The following is a 22,912-nucleotide window of genomic DNA, read 5'->3' on the forward strand; positions in this document are numbered from 1 at the left end:
CTGGGTGTTCCTCCCAAATCCTCTCCAGCCACGGGAGGCTGGGGATGGGGAGGCAATGCTCTGGCCACAGGGGACAGGGACAGTCAGGGGAAATCCCCTGGGGAGGGGTGGCACCCAGGGCTTCTCCCCAGCACCCAGGAGCTTGGCAGGCAGGAGGAGAGGGCAGAACCCCTCCTTGTGCCTGCCTGAGGGGTCCAACCCCACTGAAGTCACTCTTGAGACCCAGCAGGCTGCAGCAGGGCCCTCTCAGCCCCTGGCACACCCCCAGTGTGTGTCCCATGAGTTCAGTGGCAGCAGCTCCTTGGCTGTTTCTCCGTTCTGTGCCCATTCACTGCTCAGGTTTGCAGTGGCACTGAGGAAAATCAGCCTTGCACTTGTAAATGCCCAGCTTTGGCCCCAGGTGAGCGAGTGTTGACTTCAGCAGGGTGTCTGCTGGCTGCAAGGCACAGTTCAGGCCAGCAGGGTCAGGCCTGCCTGTGGTTTGGGCTCAGTGCCCCTGCCCACCGGGGAAGTTGAATTTTCAGAGAGTTCTGACAGATCTGGAGCAGTTGTGGGCAGGAGATGAGGGGTGCACATGCCAAGGCAGTGCCCAGGGGGCAGGGAGAGCCAGCAGCCCTCAGGAGACAGCTGGGAGGTGCAGGATGCTCAAAGCCTCTTGGCCTGGGACAGGCAGTGAAGGGGAAGGAACCTGTGCATGTTCACTTTCCTGCTGGGAGCAGCTCCCGCTGCACCCGGGGGCTTTTCATCCAAACCCAGCTGTACCTGAGCAAAACCATGCTCCTTTTAAGCAAATAGGAACTTAGGACTTCTCAGGGTGCTGTGTCAGTTTGGGCTCAGCTGCTTCAGTGTCTGTTAAAAGGATCTCACAATCAGCTTTTTTCAGGGGTGTAAGATCACTGCAGGGAGTGATGCCCCAGACATTCCCTTCCAATTACCCTGAGCTGGAAGACTCAATTGCTCTGAGTCATCTCATTCTGCAATGACTGTTTTCATGGATGTGACTTAAATTATGCCAAAGGTTTTTAATTAAAGTCACCCTTGTCATGCAAATATTTGATTTGGATTGATATATTTTTAGCTATAAACCACTGTCTTGGTTTTTGGAGAAGGCTCTTTAAAATGCACGAGGGTGTTTTGGTACAAGACTGTGTTGGTTGTGACATGAGGTTTCTGTCAGTCATTCCCTCCCTGCCTGGCTGCTGAGGCTGGAGAGGTGAAATTCCACCTCAGGCTCTTCCAGAACAGCAAAGGTTGGTGCTGGGCTTGTACTGTTTCAGCAAACCATGAATAAAAATAATATTTCATCAAGGTGGGCCTGCAGAACCTTGCAACCTCCTGAGCTGGTGGAGTCACCCCCCTGCAGGAAGAGCTGAAGTGTTTTACTGGAGAATTCTGGGTTTAGTGTTCAGCATTTTAAATAAGTGTTTTAATACAAGAACTTTCAAGGGTCTGAGTCCAAAATGTGAGCAGAAATAGCTGCAGACATCTTTCTTTTCTTGTTTTTTGTTTTTTCCTGGCACAGCACTGAAGTGGAGAAGCTGTGGAGTGTCTGTCCTCTGAGTTATTCTGATTACAGAAAGCAGCTGATCCAGTGTGGAGCAGGAAGCCAGATTAGGTGGCCTCTGGAGGTCTCTTCCAGCCCAGGCTTGCTGAAATTGCATGATTTGAAAGTCATCCTCACAATAAGTTATAAACCTGAGGATTCCCACATACTGAAAATCAGTATTTTTTCTTCTCTAAAGCATGAAGGAGTCTCTATTTATTGTGCTTCTATGGCTCCTGCTGCACAATCCCTGCTGCATAATTCTTTAAAAATGGTAAATGGAGCAACAAAGGCAGCAAACACCTCAGAGGGAACTTTGCTGCTTTTCTCTTCCTCGCACGGAATGCTGATGAGGGCTTTTTTGGGGAGGGCTGGGGGCTGTCAACAAAAATACTCCTGCAGCTTTTGGCTGCAGAATAGCAGAGGAAGCCAAGAAGATTCCTGAGCAGGTTTCTGTTTGGTCCAGAGATTCTCTCTCTTTTTTTGCAGCCACATTTACCACTCCCTGCCTGTCTAAGGTGCATTTGGACATGCAGCATAATCAACCCCGCCTCCCAAAAATGCCTGTGGTCAGAAGGAGGGCAGGAGGGGAGCACACACGAGGGAGGGGATGCTCCTTGCAGGCTTTACTGCAGGGAATTTGCTTTAGCTCAGGAAATCTGCTCCTCCTTTTGCTTTGGGGCCCACACGAGTCTGGCTTGGCTTTGCACCGCTCCTGTTCCAGGTGGCCTTTGAGACAGGCACAGAGAAAGTGCTCTGGAAAAAATGTTGTTATCTCAAGGGGGGCTTTAGGAAACAGAAAAGCTGCAACAGTGCTGGTTTCTGAAGGTCCAGCAGCAAGGCAGAGATTCCCAGGATAGAACCAGTGGCACCCTTTGGTCTCATCAAAGGTTAATTGAGTCTGCACTGCCAGGCAGGCTGAAGGAAGCAGAGCAGGGTTTTAGAGAGCAGCATCAAAAAGCCCCTTTGGTGATCTGCAGAGGCTGCCAGCTGCTTGACAGGAGTGAGCTGAGCTCTTTTTCAAAGAAGCTTCTCTTATTAATAAAGCTTCTGGTCTCTCTAATTACCCACTCGTTGTTCTGTACAAGACGAGGCACTTGGAGTGTTCCAGCTAAGAAATGAGGATCTGCTGGTAGCCAGCAATGGAATGTCACAGGAGTGACCCCAGCAGGGTTTGTTACAGCTGCTGTCCCCCCCAGGCCAGCCCAGGCCCCATCTGCCTCTCCAGACACAGCACACCAGCCTGGCTCCCTTTCTGTGCATCTCACAGCCTCCTCTGGGGAAGCACTCAGCTGCCTTGTTCCTCTGCTCACCCAGAAACAGGGCAGATAAAACCACAGGTATTTCAAATAAATGGCTGCTTTGGTTTGCAACAAAAAGCAAGAGAAGGTTTTTGGTTTTTTTTTTTTCCAAAGAAAGGCAACAGGAGAGGTTCACATGGTCTTGTGTTCCCCTGTGCCCCTGGACAGGCAGGTGAGGGAGCTAGAAGGTGATGCTGAAGCCACCTCTGCCAGAGCAGGAGCTGTCCCTGTGTCTCAGCAGCCCAGCTCCCAGGTCCCAGACACCTGTCCTTGGCTGGAATTGGCACTGGGGCCATTGCCCTCAGCACAGGACCCCCCTGCCTTGCTGCTTTTTATCCATTTTAAGTGGTTCTTAGCAGATGTACTTCATCCAAATGGGGTATAGGCAGTAATTTGCCTCTGCCACTCTTTACACCTGGGGTGACAGCAGTCCTTTCCTCATTTGTGTCACTTGGCCACCCAACACTGTTGTGAGCCAGCACCTCCCACTCCAGATCAGCAGGAGCCATGGAATTACTCATACATTCACCAGCCTGAGACTCTCTCTGTTCTCACCTTTGGGTGAAAGCTCCCTTGAGGCTAAATTGAGGGAGTTAATTTTTCACATTTTCCTTCTCACACGGACAAATCCTTGGTTGGTGTGATTTGCTCCTGAAGAGTGTTTGGTTTGGGCTGCTGTGGCTTTTCTGGTAACAAACTGGGGCACAGACCATCACTGCACCCAGAAAGGGATTTCTGAATGTGTTCTGAACAATTATTTCCTAAATATGTTCTTGTTCCTTGTGTCTTGACATGTGCAGATTGGGTTTGCCAGTGACCCTCTTTGGTTTCTCCTCTGGCAGTTGGGCCAGTGTGCCTTGAGCAGCCCAGTAAAGGTGGGATGGGATCCTTGTCTGCAATAATTATTGACTCTTGGGGTTTAGCAGCCAGGGTGTCTGGCACTGCTGCCTTTGCTGCAGGGGGCAGGGTACAATGCACTGATAATTGGCATTATCTTCTGTGGCAAATAAAAACATCTCTGACTTTGGCTGAGCTCTGTTGTTCCTTCCTCTGTGGTTAGAGATGCTTTCCAGGCATTTTCTGAGAGTCAGGCTGTGATTTTAACAGACTTCACCTCCAAATTTATTTCTACTCTTCTTCACAATTCTCATCAGAAGTGGTACCAGGTTAATATCAGGGTGATATCAGGGGAGATATCCCAATATCAGTGTGATATCAGGTTAATATCAGGGTGATATCAGGGGAGATATCCCAATATCAGTGTGATATCAAGGGAGATACATTAATATCAGTGTGATATCAGTGGAGTTTTATCAGAGTAATAGCAGTATGTCTTCAGGAAAGTTTTATCAGATTAATGTCTGTGTGACACCAGGGAGTTATCCCAGTGTCACAGTGACACCAGGGAGTTATCCCAGTGTCAGTGTGACACCAGGGAGTTAGTTATCCCAGTGTCAGTGTGACACCAGGGAGTTATCCCAATGTCAGTGTGACACCAGGGGAGTTATCCCAGTGTCACTGTGACACCAGGGGAGTTATCCCAGTGTCAGTGTGACACCAGGGAGTTATCCCAGTGTCAGTGTGACACCAGGGGAGTTATCCCAGTGTCAGTGTGACACCAGGGGAGTTATCCCAATGTCTGTGTGACACCAGGGGAGTTATCCCAATGTCAGTGTGACACCAGGGAGTTATCCCAGTGTCACTGTGACACCAGGGAGTTATCCCAGTGTCAGTGTGACACCAGGGAGTTATCCCAGTGTCACTGTGACACCAGGGAGTTATCCCAATGTCAGAGTGACACCAGGGAGTTATCCCAGTGTCAGTGTGACACCAGGGAGTTATCCCAGTGTCACTGTGACACCAGGGGAGTTATCCCAGTGTCACTGTGACACCAGGGGAGTTATCCCAGTGTCAGTGTGACACCAGGGAGTTATCCCAGTGTCACTGTGACACCAGGGAGTTATCCCAGTGTCAGTGTGACACCAGGGGAGTTATCCCAGTGTCACTGTGACACCAGGGAGTTATCCCAGTGTCAGTGTGACACCAGGGAGTTATCCCAGTGTCACTGTGACACCAGGGAGTTATCCCAGTGTCAGTGTGACACAGGGCCCAGCTCCCAGCCTGTCTGGAATGGCAGCTGCTGGCTGGAGAGCAGGGAACAAGCAGCTACAGCACCTCAGTGGAATACTTCACAGAAAACTGCCTGAGCACTTTTTTTGGGCTGAAAAAACCTGCATATGGCTCAGAAACTATGAAACCCCCGTGGGCTCGAGCCCCAGTACTCAGGGGGAGTTGAGCAAGAGCATTTTAAGCTGTGCTCTGTGGGGAGCAGGCTCTGCTTTTGTTTCTGGGGCACAGAAGCCTTTCCATTGCTGGGACTCTCTGTTGAAGTGACTCCAGCACCTTTGGAAATCCCCATCTCTTAAAAAAACCAGATGTCACTGACCACTGGAGGCATTTATTCCTCCAAAGGAGAGAGGAAGTGGGAGCCTGGAGTGCAAATTTCATTTTGCTGCTAATTAGAAGTTCCTCTCCCGAGCTGGTTAGCAGCTATTTTGATTAGCTGACGTTCAAGACCACTTAGTGTCAGAATTCTGGCAGGTCTACCCAAACGAAATGTTTGTTTCAGGCAGCTCCTCTCCCCTCCTTAGGTAAGGCAAGCCCCCGTGCATCTGTTTGTACTCGGTGTCCCCGAGGCAATGTTTGTTTTCTTTGTTTGGCTAGGCAGAGGAGTCGGTGCTCTCATCTTTTATTCATGCAAGCGTTTCTCGTCAATGTGGCCTCCAACATGTACCAGAGGCAGAAATATCACTTACAGTGATGCCTGCAAGGCTCTCTCCGTGTGTTACAAATGGACACACAAATTAAATTACTGCTGTTGATGCGTGCCCACTCCGTGACGGCAGCCCGGGCTGGAATGCTGCTGAAGCGATTATCCCCGCTCAGAATTGCAAATCAGGAGCTGGCTTTGATGGGAAGGGAGGACAGAGGTGCTGGCACGGGTCTGGAACACACCTGACGAACGAGTCTGGGCTTGGCAGGACCTGCCCAGGGACCCTGTCCTGCCACCCCGGCTCCAGAGGAGCTCGGACCAGGCTGGGCTTCCCTCTGCTCAGCCCTGGAGCTGGGGAACAGGGATGGGGTGTTCCAAATCCCCAGATTCCCAGAGCTGGGGTCTGCACTGCCCTGGAGCCAGGGAACAGGGATGGGGTGTTCCAGACCCCCAAATTCCCAGAGCTGAGATCTGCATTGCCCTGGAGCCAGGGAACAGGGATGGGGTGTTCCAAACCCCCAAATTCCCAGAGCTGAGATCTGCACTGCCCTGGAGCCAGGGAACAGGGATGGGGTGTTCCAGACCCCCAAATTCCCAAAGCTGAGATCTGCACTGCCCTGGGATCCAGGGAACAGGGATGGGGTGTTCCAAACCCCCAAATTCCCAAAGCTGAGATCTGCACTGCCCTGGGATCCAGGGAACAGGGATGGGGTATTCCAAACCCCCAAATTCCTACAGGGGAGATCTGCACTGCCCTGGGATCCAGGGAACAGGGATGGGGTGTTCCAGACCCCCAAATTCCTACAGGGGAGATCTGCACTGCCCTGGGATCCAGGGAACAGGGATGGGGTGTTCCAAACCCCCAAATTCCCAGAGCTGGGGTCTGCATTGCCCTGGGATCCAGGGAACAGGGATGGGGTATTCCAGACCCCCAAACTCCCTCAGCCTGAGATCTGCACTGCCCTGGGATCCAGGGAACAGGGATGGGGTGTTCCAAACCCCCAGATTCCCTCAGCCTGAGATCTGCACTGCCCGGGAGCCAGGGAACAGGGATGGGGTGTTCCAACCCCCCACATTCCCAGAGCTGAGATCTGCTCAGCCCTGGAGCCAGGGAACAGGGATGGGGTGTTCCAAACCCCCAGATTCCCTCAGCCTGAGATCTGCACTGCCCTGGAGCTGGGGAACAGGGATGGGGTGTTCCAGACCCCCAAATTCCCAGAGCTGGGGTCTGCATTGCCCTGGGATCCAGGGAACAGGGATGGGGTGTTCCAAACCCCCAGATTCCCAGAGCTGGGGTCTGCACTGCCCTGGGATCCAGGGAACAGGGATGGGGTGTTCCAGAACCCCAAATTCCCACAGCCTGAGATCTGCTCAGCCCTGGAGCCAGGGAACAGGGATGGGGTGTTCCAAACCCCCAGATTCCAAGAGCTGGGGTCTGCACTGCCCTGGGATCCAGGGAACAGGGATGGGGTGTTCCAAACCCCCAAATTCCTACAGGGGAGATCTGCATGGTCCTGGGATCCAGGGAACAGGGATGGGGTGTTCCAAACCCCCAAATTCCCAGAGGTGAGATCTGCACTGCCCTGGAGCTGGGGAACAGGGATGGGGTGTTCCAGACCCCCAAATTCCCAGAGCTGGGGTCTGCACTTCCCTGGGATCCAGGGAACAGGGATGGGGTGTTCCAAACCCCCAAATTCCCAGAGCTGAGATCAGCATGGTCCTAAGAACCAGGGAACAGGGATGGGGTGTTCCAAACCCCCAGATTCCCAGAGCTGGGGTGTGGGGAGCCCAGCCATGCTCTGAGCCCCAAAGGCAGGGACTTCTGGCAGCCCCAGCTCCTGAGTGTCCCTTGTACCTCTGGAATTCTGTCTCAAACCCCTCTTGTTCCCCTTTGGGCTCTCCACATCCTTCTGGCATGGCTGAAAACTCGAGGTCCTTTACTGACAAATTGCTGGGGTGCCTTTTTATGTGCACTCAGTGGGAAGGAGCAGCAGGTTTTCATGGAGTGCCAAGCCAGAGATGGCATCCAGCTCCCACTCAAGCTTGGGTAATAACCTGTCGTGGCTGGAGATTGATTTATTTCGTGCCAACATCCTCGTTCTTTGGGCACAGGGAATGGCTCACAGAGAAAACAGAGCTCTCTGTGCTGCAGGAACTTCTGCAGGTCACTGAGGCCAAACTGGGTTTTATTGTCCTCGTGCTGCTGGCAGGGCCCCGGACACAGATTTCAGCCAAACATTTTCATGGAGAATTAAACCTGCTAGAAGCTCTGGCTGTCCTGCCATGCCCATGCAGAGCATAAGGGAACAGCTGCAGCTGAGGAACTGGGACAACTTTGGAGCAGGGATGTGTTCCCAGCTCTAAAAATACAGCCCTTAACAAGCACTGGAACAGGGAAAATTGTCAAGTGCAGCTCGTGTTCCTCCTGAGCTTTAGGCAGGCCCTGCTGCCTCCCAGTGCCTCCCAGTATTGCACCTTTTGGTAGCAGAGCTGCACAGGTTTCAGTTCCCAGGGGAAATTAGTTGAAAGTAGGGCTCAGGCTGAGAGTTTCTGTTCCAGAGCTGGGCAGGGAGCGAGGTGCACAGGCAGCAGCAGGGCTCAGGCTGGGACATCCATCCCAGTTAGCAGAGGGGAGAAGCCTCGTGGCAGCCCCAGGGCCAGCAGCAGCCCAGGGAAATCACCTCTGCTCCCTGGGCAGGCAGCAGAGCCCTGGGGCTCCAGAGCACAATGAGCCAGCAGTAAATCTCTGCTCCCTTGCTGGGCAGAGCAGGGCCCGACAAAATGACAAAAAACCACCCCAAATGAGCCCTGGGGGAAATAAACAGAGAGACAGAGAGCTGATCTCAGGACCTCCGGGCAAACCTTGGTGGGGTGATTATGCCAGAGGTGACCTGCAGGAATTCAGGCTCAGAAATGCCTTTAAGGAAGGGAATAAGGGGTTTTATTCCACTTATGTGCCTACATGCAAATACATATGCATATATATACATATATATATATGCATTTATTACGCCAGCTATTAGGATTTAGTTGGAAGTGTGGCTGTGTTTGATGTTCTTAAAATCCTTTGAGTCAATGGATTAAGGAAGAATCCAAACTTTTGAAGTTCTTCCTAACTTAAAACATAACTCCAGCTTTTATGATTTAATGCAAAATTCATGAGGAAGAACCTCAGGACTTTGAGATCCAGAACATATACAAAGAGTCCAAGACAGTCATTTGGGTTTAAAATAGGATTTTAAGCCAATTTGAGAAATTTCATGGTGGTGGCAAAAAATTGTACATGCTTTGGTGTCAGCGAGTTTGGTTCAGGTCCCAGACTCTGATTCCCAGCCTTCAGAACCCCCCCATATTTAATTTTAATTTTAATTTTAATTTTAATTTTAATTTTAATGTTAATTTTAATTTTAATGCTAATGTTAATTTTAATTTTAATTTATTTAATTTCAATTTTAGTTTTAATTTTAGTTAATATAATTTAAATTTTCATTTTAATTTTATTTTATTTTATTTGCCAACATTGCTGTTTCTTTCACTCAGTCAGAATTCCCAAGTGAGGCACTCCATGGACACGTTGAGTGTGTCCATCTCTGCAGTGCTGAATGCCCAGCTGCAGGAATTGGAGGTTCCTGTGCACGAGGGGATTCTGGATGCTCTCCCAGTGAGAGCTACTGGTGAATGACATGTTTTCACTCCATGCTGGTGTTGATTTAAGCCCAGGGAAGCCTCCCTGTACAGCTGACCTGGCTGAGAACTGACTCTGCCTTTTTTAGTGGGTTAACTCCAGCGGCAGCTTTCAGGGCCAGTGTCCTCCTTGGGCTGGCTCAGGGCCACTCAGGAGCTCCCCGTGGCACCTTGGTGACCTCTGACAGAGTCACAGGGGCTTTGGGCTGGGAGGGACCCCAGTGAGCTGTGACAGAGTCCCAGGGGCTTTGGGCTGGAGGGACCCCAGTGAGCTGTGACAGAGTCACAGGGGCTTTGGGCTGGGAGGGACCTCAGTGAGCTGTGACAGAGTCACAGGGGCTTTGGGCTGGGATGGAGCTCAGTGAGCTGTGACAGAGTCACAGGGGCTTTGGGCTGGGATAGAGCTCAGTGAGCTGTGACAGAGTCACAGGGGCTTTGGGCTGGGAGGGACCTCAGTGAGCTGTGACAGAGTCACAGGGGCTTTGGGCTGGGACAGACCCCAGTGAGCTGTGACAGAGTCACAGGGGCTTTGGGCTGGGATGGAGCTCAGTGAGCTGTGACAGAGTCCCAGGGGCTTTGGGCTGGGACAGACCCCAGTGAGCTGTGACAGAGTCCCAGGGGCTTTGGGCTGGGATGGACCCCAGTGAGCTGTGACAGAGTCACAGGGGCTTTGGGCTGGAGGGACCCCAGTGAGCTGTGACAGAGTCACAGGGGCTTTGGGCTGGGACAGACCCCAGTGAGCTGTGACAGAGTCACAGGGGCTTTGGGCTGGAGGGACCCCAGTGAGCTGTGACAGAGTCACAGGGGCTTTGGGCTGGGACAGACCCCAGTGAGCTGTGACAGAGTCACAGGGGCTTTGGGCTGGGATAGAGCTCAGTGAGCTGTGACAGAGTCACAGGGGCTTTGGGCTGGAGGGACCCCAGTGAGCTGTGACAGAGTCACAGGGGCTTTGGGCTGGGATGGAGCTCAGTGAGCTGTGACAGAGTCCCAGGGGCTTTGGGCTGGGACAGACCCCAGTGAGCTGTGACAGAGTCCCAGGGGCTTTGGGCTGGGAGGGACCCCAGTGAGCTGTGACAGAGTCACAGGGGCTTTGGGCTGGGACAGACCCCAGTGAGCTGTGACAGAGTCACAGGGGCTTTGGGCTGGGACAGAGCTCAGTGAGCTGTGACAGAGTCACAGGGGCTTTGGGCTGGAGGGACCCCAGTGAGCTGTGACAGAGTCACAGGGGCTTTGGGCTGGGATGGACCCCAGTGAGCTGTGACAGAGTCACAGGGGCTTTGGGCTGGGACAGACCCCAGTGAGCTGTGACAGAGTCACAGGGGCTTTGGGCTGGGATGGACCCCAGTGAGCTGTGACAGAGTCACAGGGGCTTTGGGCTGGGACAGACCCCAGTGAGCTGTGACAGAGTCACAGGGGCTTTGAGCTGGGAGGGATCTCAGTGAGCTGTGACAGAGTCACAGGGGCTTTGGGCTGGGAGGGATCTCAGTGAGCTGTGACAGAGTCACAGGGGCTTTGGGCTGGGACAGAGCTCAGTGAGCTGTGACAGAGTCACAGGGGCTTTGGGCTGGGACAGACCCCAGTGAGCTGTGACAGAGTCACAGGGGCTTTGGGCTGGGACAGACCCCAGTGAGCTGTGACAGAGTCACAGGGGCTTTGGGCTGGATGGACCCCAGTGAGCTGTGACAGAGTCACAGGGGCTTTGGGCTGGGACAGAGCTCAGTGAGCTGTGACAGAGTCACAGGGGCTTTGGGCTGGAGGGACCTCAGTGAGCTGTGACAGAGTCACAGGGGCTTTGGGCTGGGACAGACCCCAGTGAGCTGTGACAGAGTCACAGGGGCTTTGGGCTGGGAGGGATCTCAGTGAGCTGTGACAGAGTCACAGGGGCTTTGGGCTGGGAGGGATCTCAGTGAGCTGTGACAGAGTCACAGGGGCTTTGGGCTGGGACAGAGCTCAGTGAGCTGTGACAGAGTCACAGGGGCTTTGGGCTGGGACAGACCCCAGTGAGCTGTGACAGAGTCACAGGGGCTTTGGGCTGGGACAGACCCCAGTGAGCTGTGACAGAGTCACAGGGGCTTTGGGCTGGATGGACCCCAGTGAGCTGTGACAGAGTCACAGGGGCTTTGGGCTGGGATAGAGCTCAGTGAGCTGTGACAGAGTCACAGGGGCTTTGGGCTGGGATGGACCCCAGTGAGCTGTGACAGAGTCACAGGGGCTTTGGGCTGGGATGGAGCTCAGTGAGCTGTGACAGTCACAGGGGCTTTGGGCTGGGACAGAGCTCAGTGAGCTGTGACAGAGTCACAGGGGCTTTGGGCTGGGACAGACCCCAGTGAGCTGTGACAGAGTCACAGGGGCTTTGGCTGGAGGGACCTTGAAGATCACCCACCCACGGGCAGGGACACCTCCCACTGTCCCAGGCTGCTCCAAGCCCCATCCATCCTGGCCTTGGGCACTGCCAGGGATCCAGGGGCAGCCCCAGCTGCTCTGAGCACCTGTGCCAGGGCCTGCCCACCCTCACAGGGAACAATTCCTTCCTTGTGTCCATTCTAAATCTACTTTTTTTTTTTCCCCCATCCTGTCCCTCCTGTTTTCCACTTCATGCCACCAATAAATGCTTTGTTTGTGTTTCCCTGCCCTGCTGAGTTACAGGTTTTTAAGGCAACTGTGAAGACCAAATAATTTTTATCCTGGGAAAGGGGGCAGAGGGACACTTGAGGAATGTCTGCAGCCCCCCATGCTGTACTGCAGGGCACCCAAGGAAGAGCAGAGTGCATCCTGCTGCAGCTGCAGGAGCCAAATGGCAGCCTGGCTTCACAGGAAAACCAGAATCCCCATGGGAGAGCAGAATTCAGGCAGGGCTGAAAGGCAGGCAGGGGAAAGCTGATGGGGAGAGGGAAATCAAGGGGAAGATGCCACTAAAAAGAGCACAGCTCCAGAAATCCAAGTGTACAGAGCAGCCCAGGGCTGTGGTGTTGTGAGGGTCCCCAGGATGAGGTGACAGATGAGAATTGACTCCAAGCTCTCAGAAGGCTGATTTATTAGATTATGATATTACATTATATTAAAAGAAAATGATACACTAAAACTATTCTAAAGAGAGAGAAAGGAAGCATCAGAAGGCTACACAAGAATGAGGGATGTGCCTGTGGATGAAATTAAACTTGTTAAATTATAACTCTCCTGGTGGGCCAAACTCTTCTGCTCCTAAAGTCACAACAAAGAGTTTATCTAGGACTTAAAACTTATGGGGAAACTATTTTTATTTGTTTGGGTTTTTCTTATTATTTGTTTTACACACAAAAGGATCTACCCTTTGAATCTCCTCGAATGCAAGTGGCAAAGCAGGAGACAAATTTAGGTCTTAAACTGTGTCCTTTGCAGGGACACCTTCCTCTAGCCCAGCTGGCCCCAAAGCTTGGGCACTTCTGGGATGGCATTCTGGGATGCTGTGGCTGACTGCTGGATCATTCTGACTCCTACCCCAGATTTTGTTCTTTTCCCTGCAGAGTTCAGGATTTGCCTGCCCCAATTCACCCAATTCCAGCCCATTTATTCCTGGTTCTCCAGCAGCTCCCTGCAGGCCCTGCCTGCCCAGTGTCAGTGCTCCCTGCTGCAATGCAATCTGATTTTCCCTTTGGCTTTCTGGAGTGAAATGTAAGCAAAAGTTACACTTGTGAAGCACAGGAAGGGACCACCATGGGGAAATTAGCATTAAAATGTTAAAAAAAAAGTTCTTCTGCTCCAAGAAAACGACAAACTGGTAATTTACATATTAATAGCAGAACTTATTGCTGGGGAAGATGAAAAATGCAATCTTTGGCCAGATGCAGAGAATTAATTACAGCAGTGAAAGGATCCTGTGAAAAGCACAAAGCAAGGCCTGAACATTCTGAGAGAAGGTTGTCAGTCAGGTTTGAGTGTGAGTAGGGAAAGAGAGAATGCTTGTGGTGTTGCAGGGCTTTAGAGAGAGCCTGGGCAGGCACTTGGGGTGGGCTGTCCCTTGGGGACATGCTGCCAAAGCAGAGAGAAAAAGATAAAAAGAAAAAAGATAAAAAGATAAAATGGAACACAGAGGGCCACCAGAACCAACCCCTGGGCATTTCTTTTCCTGTGCTTCCTTCTCTTCCTCTGGAATGTTGGTACTCATCCTGGGAGCATCACTGTTGACACTGACTAAGATTTTCTCACAGAAGTTCTAGGAAATACGTTTGCCACCACATGAGTGATGTAGGGAACCACGGCACCATCAAACCCCACTGAACAGATATTTTCAGCTCTCCTCCTCCTGTTCCACAGGGGGTCAAACCTCAGACCCAAATTAGTAACAACAGATTGCAGGGAAGGGGTGGAAAGGGATTAAAAGAAAAACAAACAAAAGAAAACCCTAAAAGAATTACATCAAAGAATTCCATGAAACAAAAGCATTACACAATTTTAAAAGTCCCCAAATGCACCTTAAAGGGTGGGGTGGAATTTCAGTCACTTGTTAGGGGAGTAAATAGTGAGTAATCTGTGCTTGGTTATTTCCTGCTAACCACTGGGAGAGCTCCATCTTTAGCACCACTTGATCCACCAGTGACACCAGACTGGGAAATCTGGGAAGGGATTTGAGGGGGTGGGCTGCAGTGTCCATCCCCTCAGGAACCACCAACCCAGCCTCTCCAGGGCTGCAGTGTCCATCCCCTCACAGATAACCAACCCAACCTCTCCAGGGCTGCAGGGCTCTGTCCATCCCCACCAACCCAGCCTCTCCAGGGCTGCAGTGTCCATCCCCTCAGAACCAACCCAACCTCTCCAGGGCTGCAGGGCACTGTCCATCCCCACCAACCCAACCTCTCCAGGGCTGCAGGGCACTGTCCATCCCCTCCCAAACAACCAACCCAGCCTCTCCAGGGCTGCAGGGCATTGTCCTTCCCTTCAGAACCAACCCAACCTCTCCAGGGCTGCAGGGCATTGTCCATCCCCTCACAAATAACCAACCCAACATCTCCAGGGCTGCAGGGCTCTGTCCTCACAACCAACCCAACCTCTCCAGGGCTGCAGGGCACTGTCCATCCCCTCCCAAACCACCAACCCAGCCTCTCCAGGGCTGCAGGGCTCTGTCCATCCCCTCAGGACCAACCCAACCTCTCCAGGGCTGCAGGGCTCTGTCCTCACAACCAACCCAGCCTCTCCAGGGCTCCTGGCAGCTGCCCTGGGTGACTCTAAGTGGGGCTGACACGTCTGACCCCAAGAGATGAGCTGGTGACAACAGGGGCCTTTCCAGAGGCTGCAGTGACCCCTGACTGTCACCCTACCCGGAGCATTTCCGTGCCAGCTGGGGCATGCCAGTGGCTCTGTGCCACCCCGGGCTGCAGGGATGTTTTGGCTCTGTCTGTGCCTCGTGGAGGCCGTGGGGCACAGAGCTCTGGGCAGGCTCTGCTGGCAGCGTTTGTCACGGGATCCGTGCTGGCAGGGGAGGGCTCCAGATGTGCAGACAGGCTTTGGGTGTCACAGCAACCCTGCTGGCAGGGGAGGGCTCCAGATGTGCAGACAGGCTTTGGGTGTCACAGCAACCCTGCTGGCAGGGGAGGGCTCCAGATGTGCAGACAGGCTTTGGGTGTCACAGCAACCCTGCTGGCAGGGGAGGGCTCCAGATGTGCAGACAGGCTTTGGGTGTCACAGCAACCCTGCTGGCAGGGGAGGGCTCCAGATGTGCAGACAGGCTTTGGGTGTCACAGCAACCCTGCTGGCAGGGGAGGGCTCCAGATCTGCAGACAGGCTTTGGGTGTCACAGCAACCCTGCTGGCAGGGGAGGGCTCCAGATGTGCAGACAGGCTTTGGGTGTCACAGCAACCCTGCTGGCAGGGGAGGGCTCCAGATGTGCAGACAGGCTTTGGGTGTCACAGCAACCCTGCTGGCAGGGGAGGGCTCCAGATGTGCAGACAGGCTTTGGGTGTCACAGCAACCCTGCTGGCAGGGGAGGGCTCCAGATGTGCAGACAGGCTTTGGGTGTCACAGCAACCCTGCTGGCAGGGGAGGGCTCCAGATGTGCAGACAGGCTTTGGGTGTCACAGCAACCCTGCTGGCAGGGGAGGGCTCCAGATGTGCAGACAGGCTTTGGGTGTCACAGCAACCCTGCTGGCAGGGGAGGGCTCCAGATGTGCAGACAGGCTTTGGGTGTCACAGCAACCCTGCTGGCTGTGGCCAGCCCAGCAGAGGACATCCCCGAGGCAGGGCTGGGCAGGCAGCGCTTCCTCGCCCTGCACACATCCCTGCTCCACAGACTGCAATTCCTGGTGCCTGCAGGATCATCACTGCTTGGCTGCTTCAGGAGACGTGCACAGGAGCTGGGGAGTGGACTGAGGGCTGCTGGACACATCCTGGGGCAGCAGCACAGACAGCTGGGCACCTGCACCGTGCCTCTGCTCTCCAGGAGCCCCCTGGAGCCACAGAATCATCCAGGCTGGAAAAGACCTCGGGGACCACGGAGCCCAGGCTGTGCCTGATCCCCCACGGGGGCTTCTGGATGTCCCACAAGGCTCAGGGCAGCCTGGCCTGGCAGAAGGCACTGTCACCAGCATCCCTGGCCTCCACGGGGGGAGGTTGGGCAGGGCAGTCCTTGCTGGACCCCGCTGGATGTGCCAGTGTGTGAGGAGGGGGGTTTGCTGGGGTCTGGGGGTGATGATCTCCTCCCCCAGCTGCCTCGGGGAGCTCCAGATGCAGCTGCACTGCCTGCCAGGCCCTGGGGCTGCTGGGCTCATCAGCTCTGGCAATTCAGGGCAGCTGAGGCAGCTCAGGCAGCAGTGGGTCACAGAATTCATGCAGGTGCTGGGTGCTGTGCCTGCTCCAGGAACAGGTGAGTTTTCTGCTCCTGGAGAGTCTGTTTTGCACAAAGGTGTTGGGTTTGTCACTTGAATTGCTGTGAGCTCTTAATGCTGCTGTTGGAATGAAGAGGGGTGTTTAAAGGGAAGGGGGTTCTGGAGGGAGCTGTGGGACTCAGACTGTGTTTGGCTAAAATTGCAGCTCAGAAAAGTCCCCTCAGCAGCAGGACTTGTTCTGGGGGCAGGGAGGGGCTTTGAGGGGCACAGACCCTGGTGGGGCTCGCTGCCTGGCTAGAGAAAAGTTTACAGCAGAGTTTACTTTTCCATGATACCTCGGAATTTCCCACTGCTCAGGTGGTGACACACTGGAGTGAGGAGCCTTTTTGGAGGGACAGGCAAAGGATGAGATAAAAGAATAAAAACCTAATGGTAAAATTAGCTCCCTCTTTCATTTTTAAAGGGCTGGGAGTGGAGGGCTGAGATCCCAGGTAGCCATTTGTGCTCTGCTTTGTTCTGCTGCAGACAGTTCAGCATTTTCTCTTTCCCCCTGAATTGTTTTTAAGATGAGACAATTGGTTGTATTTGCTGTCACTGAGGACACACACTGGCTCCAGTCCCTTCTGATCCCTGGAATGGAATAAACTCCGTGGCTGCACATGGCTTGTGAACCCTCCTGCCACAGCCCCTCCCCAGCCACTCTGCTCCTTGATGTTGCTAAAACCAGACCATTTGTGCTTTTGAATGTGCTTTGTTTGTCCTCACTGACAGCTGGAACATTTTCTGCATGGCAGCCCCACACAGGCAGCCCTGGCAGCAATCTCCAGCTGAAAATGCCCTGCCCTTCCCAGCACAGCTCTCATCCTCTCCTGCTCTTTGCTTCCCCAGGCAGCCAGAGAAGGCCAGGTTGGTCTCAGCCAGACTCTGGAGCCAGGAGGGCAGAGTGGGCAAGCCAGGAGCATTCCCAGGGCAGGCGAGGGAAGGGTGTTGGCTGGGGGGTCAGCCCTGGCCCAGCTGCCCAGGCTCCCCTGGAAACCCCTCTCCTGCCTGAGTGAGGGCTCCCCGGGAGCTGCAGCAGAGCTGTGCCATCCTTGAGCACAAACACGTTCAGTCTTCCTGCCCCTCACCCCTCAGGGCTGAGGACTGTGTGTGTTTATTTGTCTCAGGGCCTGCCTGAGTCCTCTCCCTGCTAGAATGAAGTGTTTTGCTAAGCCATTGTTTTTACCATACATACATTCCCTTGGCTGCATCTTCGTGGTGCATTCTTTGCTCCAGAATCTTTTCTTTTCATCTCAGAGATGAACACACATTTCGGGACCAGCTTTTGAAATGCCAGTTTGCTTCAGGAAACTTCTTATGAGCAAGTCTGGGCAGCCAGCACTAAATCACTTTAGTATCTTCTATTTCCCAAGGAATCAGACCCACTTTGTTTATTATCTAGCAAAACCCCAAGCAGAATGTAAAAACCAGGAGTGAATCAGAAAGGAGCGTTATAAAAATACTGCAGCTGGCTTTCCCTGGCAGTGGGGAAAGGCACTGCTTCCCTTCCTTGTGAAAGAGGAATGATGCAATGGTAGAGGAATAAAACCAAAGGCAGCTGAGCAGTCTGAGAGGAAAGCTGATGTCTGAGGGCTGAAGCTGTGGGTGTGAAGCTCTGGGATGGGTTTGGTGCCTCTGCTGGCTCGGGGCAGGTTTGTTACACAGCCCAGGCACGAGGCTCAGCTTCTGACCTTGGGGGGAGAGGAACAGGTTCAGGGGGGAAAATGGGGCACGTGGGTTTGGGGGTTTGGGGTAAAAGGAGGCTGCAACCCCGAGAGAAAGGGAGGGAGAGAGAGAGAAAGAGAGAAAACAGCGGGAGAGGAAAAGAGAGAATAAAATGGGGGAGAGAGAGAGAGAGAAAGGAAAAAAATGGGAGAGAAAGAGAGAAAAAAACGGGAGGGAGAGAAGGAAGGAGAGAGAAAAAGAGAGAAAAAAGGGAGAGAGAGAAAGAGGGGAAAAGTTGGAGAGAGAGGGAGAGAAAGAGAGAAAAACCCGGGAGAGGGAGAGAGAAAAAGAGAGGGAAAAAAGGAAGAGGGAGAGAGAGGGAGGGAGAGAGAGAGAGAAAGAGAACCGGGAGAGGGAGGGAGAGAAAGAATAAAATGGGGGAGAGACAGAGAGAGAGAGAGAGGGGAAAAGTGGGAGAGAGAGAGAGAGAAAGAGAGAAAAACCCGGGAGAGGGAGAGAGAAAAAGAGAGGGAAAAATGGAAGAGGGAGAGAGAGGGAGGGAGAGAAAGACAGAATAAAATGGAGGAGAGAGAGAGAGAGAGTGAGAGAGAGGGAAAAACTGGGAGGGAAAGAGAGAGAAAAGAGACAAAAATGGGAGAGGGAGAGAATGAGAGAAAAACCCAGGAGAGGGAGGGAGAGAGAAAGGAAGAAAGAAAAACCCCTGGGGCACATTCCCCATTGGCCTCTCCCCTTACTGCACTAAAGCTGCAGGAGTCTGTCTCCTGTCTGGGATTAACCTGTGGCATTTCCTGGCAGCTGGGGCTTGTCCAGGATCCTCTCACTGCCCAGGTCCAGCAGGTGGCCAGCGGGGCTGGAGGTGCCTCGCCCAGTTTGGTGCCCCCAGTTTGGGTGCCCAGCTCCCCTGGGCACTGGCTGGCACCTGGAGGTGCTTGGGGCACCCGAGACTGCCCAGGACAGAGGAGAGGGGACATGGGGGAGTGCACAGAAAGGACCACAAGGATGTCCAGAGCAGGCACCGAGGGAATGGCAGGAAGGGTTTTGGCAAATGTCACCCAATGGTCAGAAATGGGGTCTGGGCTGGAGGGCTGGTGATCAGAACTGCCCCTGAAGGGTCTTTAGGAAAGTGTTGGGATGTTTGCACATTCTCCCAGAGGTAGCTGAGCACATGGGTGCCCAGAGGGGACAGTAAGAGGCTCAGAGAAGGGGTCTTGGCCATCCACACCCAGAGGGGACAATAGGGTGTTGGTTTGGGAAAGGAGGGGTCAAAGGGGAGTGTGGGGAAATGTGGCTAAGGCAGGTGGAAGTGGGAGGCTGTGTGATCAGGAAAGGCTGGATGTGCCCTGTGAGGGACAGGAACAGGGTTTGGTGTGTGGCACAGGGACAGGGTTTGGTGTGCCCTGTGAGGGACAGGGACAGGGTCTGGTGTGCCCTGTGAGGGATGGGACAGGGTCTGGTGTGCCCTGTGAGGGACAGGGACAGGGTCTGGTGTGCCCTGTGAGGGACAGGGTTTGGTGTGCCCTGTGAGGGACAGGGACAGGGTCTGGTGTGCCCTGTGAGGGACGGGACAGGGTCTGGTGTGCCCTGTGAGGGATGGGACAGGGTCTGGTGTGCCCTGTGAGGGACAGGGACAGGGTCTGGTGTGCCCTGTGAGGGACAGGGACAGGGTCTGGTGTGCCCTGTGAGGGACGGGACAGGGTTTGGTGTGCCCTGTGAGGGACAGGGTTTGGTGTGCCCTGTGAGGGACAGGGACAGGGTTTGGTGTGCCCTGTGAGGGACAGGGACAGGGTCTGGTGTGCCCTGTGAGGGATGGGACAGGGTTTGGTGTGCCCTGTGAGGGACAGGGAGAGGGTCTGGTGTGCCCTGTGAGGGACAGGGACAGGGTCTGGTGTGCTCTGTGAGGGACAGGGACAGGGTTTGGTGTGCCCTGTGAGGGACAGAGACAGGGTTTGGTGTGCCCTGTGAGGGACAGGGACAGGGTTTGGTGTGCCCTGTAAGTGATAATGTGTCACCAAAGCCTGGCCTGAGGCACAGAGGGATTTTGTTGGTGTCACTGGGGAGGTGAGTGGTTTTACAAAGAATTTGGTGGCCGTGTGAGGGTGAGAGCCCACGTGCAGCGGGAGCAGGGGGTGGAGAGGTGGCTGAGTGTGCCAGGAATTGGTTAGAAAGGGCTCCCAGGTGTATGACAGATGTGGAAGAAGGGATGAGGAAAAGCTGAGGGTACAGGCAAGGATAAGGGCACAGTTTTTACACAGTTTTTTACATGGGAAGAAGTGCAGGGAGCCCCAGGAGCAAAGGGAAGGGGGCAGCCACCAGCACAGTGACTGGGAAGGAGTCAGTGTGTCTTTTGTAAAAAAGACCATTAGAAATGGATTGTTCAGGGTGTCAGGACCTGCTGCTGGACCCAGGCTCACCACACTGGAGCCCTTGCTGGACAAAGTGTTCCTGGCAGGCACAGGGACTTCTCTGTGAGTTTTGTGCCAAAGGGGGAGCAGTTGTTCAGATGTTCTTTAGTGAGGTGGGAAGGATGGGCAGGTGCCTTTGGCTCAAGCACTGTTGGTGAATGTGGGTGTGGATGGCAATGAGCACTGTGTGTGTTACATCCACAGCTGCCCATTCCCTTCAAACACATTGTACAGGGCTGGGAGAGGCAGAATGAGACATGAGCAGTCTTGTGTCCACCGAGTTGTTTTACACTTTTTTCTCTGTGGAACAGCATTCATCACTTTTGGTTTTTTTTGACCCAGTTGAAGGCCCTGCCCTGACTGTGTGCAGCAGAACTGGAGGGCTGCCATGGTCCAGGTGAGCTCTCTGCCTTGCTCAGATCCTGCTGCTGAGGAGCCAACTCCTCGGGAAGAACAGATGGATGGAGGGACCAGGCTGGGAGGGCAGCTGTGGGAGAGCCTGCCTGGCACCCCTGCCCCTGCCAGCCTGGCTCTGATGGGCTGCTCCTCCCCAGAGCTGAGGGTGCAGAACCCCAGGGGCTGCTTGAGGTCATTGGGGGTTTCTTGATGTCACTGCAGTCCCTGGGTGGGGTTGTGCCTTAGGTTAGAACAAAAAACGAAACTGAAAGTATGCATGCTGTCCCCATCTCCATAAGCTGTTCAAACAGGTGGGACAGAGTTCTTTCTCTCTTCCATGACTCATCTCCAATAAATCTCTCCAAGGGGTAGTTCTGTGCAGGTGGCCCCCAAAATCTCTCTGGGTGACTCCTAAGTGACATCACCCCACGGTGAGATGCTCCGCCCAGGGGGGGAGCCAAGCATCCCACCTGCATAGAAGCCGAGGCTTGGAGCTCCAGGAGCACTTTGCCTGCGGAGTTCCCAGAGGAGAGGAGGTCCAGGATCACCAGGGGACCCTCAGAGGAAGACCAGGCCCTTCTGCAGGAGCAGTGCTGTGACAGAGCCACGTCCCTCCCTGCCACAGCCACCCTTTGATCAGAGGGCCGGAGTGCCAGGTTGTATTCTGACTCTGTCACTCTGGGCTGGTGTTTTCTGCCTTTATTTCATTTCTCCCATTAAATTGTACTTCTGGCTTGGGATCTCCCACTGGTTTGCTGTCAAACTGGTACATGTTTTGGCACCCAGATGGAGCCACTCCTGAGAAAAATCAGAATTCTGTGTTACAGAAACCCCCTGGTCACCGTGGTGCTCACCATGCTGACGTGGCTCTCACACCTTGCTCTCTCTCTGTTTCCTCACCTGGGGAGCTGCCTGTCTGCTGCACTGCTCCTCTTGAGCTCAGAGAATGGTATGGGAACTGCTTTGTTGGTTTATTGTGCCCATTGCATGATAACCTCTGGGGAAGGGAGCATAACTTAGAATCAAAATTCACTTTCATTCACTTGTCCTAGGCTGGGTTGCTGCATCTCCATCCCCCTCAATAATCACAGCCAGCCCCTGACTTTCAGACTTGACAGAGCAGGTTTTGAAAATCTTGAGTTCCCTCTGGGTGTCAAAGATGGCATCATCATCTTGCTGTTAGCTCTGCTTTGTCTTCTCTCTGTAGCCTGCACCCCCTGCACCCCCTGCACCCTGTACACCATGCCTGGAGACAGAGAAGGGCTCCGTGTGGCACAGCAGTGTCTCCAGGAGGAGGAGGAGGAGGAGGAGGAGGAGGAGGAGGGAAGGACAGAGTCAGCAAGCACCACGTCTGCACAGCCTGCCACTGGGAGGAGAGGAACCAAGAGCAGAGGAACAGGCACCAGGTCTGCACAGCCTGCCATGGAGAGAAAAGGAACCAAGAGCAGAGGAACAGGCACCAGGTCTGCACAGCCTGCCATGGAGAGAAAAGGAACCAAGAGCAGAGGAACAGGCACCAGGTCTGCACAGCCTGCCACAGGGAAAAGGAACCAAGAGCAGAGGAACAGGCACCAGGTCTGCACAGCCTGCCATGGAGAGAAAAGGAACCAAGAGCAGAGGAACAGGCACCAGGTCTGCACAGCCTGCCACAGGGAGGAGAGGAGCCCAAAGGGCAGCCAGTGCTTCCACACAGACCATCACCGAGCCAGGGCAGCCCAAGCCAGCAGCAGCTGCCCCCGATCAGAAGAAGAAGTCCAAGAGCAAATCCATCCACACAGTGACCAGGAGGTGGCTGGACCCTCACACCCAGCAGAAGAGCCAGAGGCAGAGGCCATCCCTGTCCCTCTGTCCCTGGGTGGGCAGCAAGGCCTGTGGAGAGAGCTCGCCCCCCAGACCAACGAGTCCACCCTGGCCTGGGACAGCACAGCCAGTGACAGCACCCTGGGCAGGCAGCTGGCATCCCTGTCCTGGCACGTGCTCGATGCCCAGGGCATCAGGAGAGCCCAGGGAGCTCTCAGCCTCTGGCAGTGACTCTGGTGAGTGTGAGGGATGGGTGCTTTGTAAAGGAAACCTCCAGGTGCACCAGGGGAGATGGAGCCCGGTGGAACAAGGAGATCATTCTTCCCTAAGAGCCCCAAGGGTGAACAGTGCACCTTGCAGATGTGGGTGAGATTGGCACACCTTGGGCCAGAGAGATCCTCCTGTTAGCTGGAGGTGCTGCAGAGCAGGGGAGGAGAGAACAAGGTGGGAGAACTGGTCAGCAAATTAATAATTTACAAGGGCTCTGTCAC

General features: G+C 54.0%; 1 protein-coding gene across 7 annotated transcripts in view; it reads left to right on the top strand.

Annotated features, from left to right (window-relative positions):
• LOC132340164 (serine/Arginine-related protein 53-like) overlaps window positions 1-22,912 on the top strand; it is a 54,551-nt gene that overhangs the window by 29,163 nt on the left and 2,476 nt on the right. Inside the window, exons 1-4 of one of the 7 annotated variants that reach the window (XM_059871016.1) lie at window positions 15,069-17,789; window positions 20,568-20,622; window positions 20,988-21,570; window positions 21,829-22,657. In XM_059871016.1, the coding sequence (XP_059726999.1) occupies window positions 21,408-21,570; window positions 21,829-22,652 (987 nt within the window). In that variant the 5' untranslated portion in view covers window positions 15,069-17,789; window positions 20,568-20,622; window positions 20,988-21,407 and the 3' untranslated portion in view covers window positions 22,653-22,657. Of the gene's footprint in view, window positions 1-15,068; window positions 17,790-19,555; window positions 21,571-21,828; window positions 22,658-22,912 lie in introns of those variants that run through there. The other 6 variants (XM_059870997.1, XM_059870987.1, XM_059871007.1 and 3 more) reach the window with 6 other exon arrangements.

Source organism: Haemorhous mexicanus, chromosome 2, assembly GCF_027477595.1.
Source record: "Haemorhous mexicanus isolate bHaeMex1 chromosome 2, bHaeMex1.pri, whole genome shotgun sequence".
NCBI lineage: Eukaryota > Metazoa > Chordata > Aves > Passeriformes > Fringillidae > Haemorhous > Haemorhous mexicanus.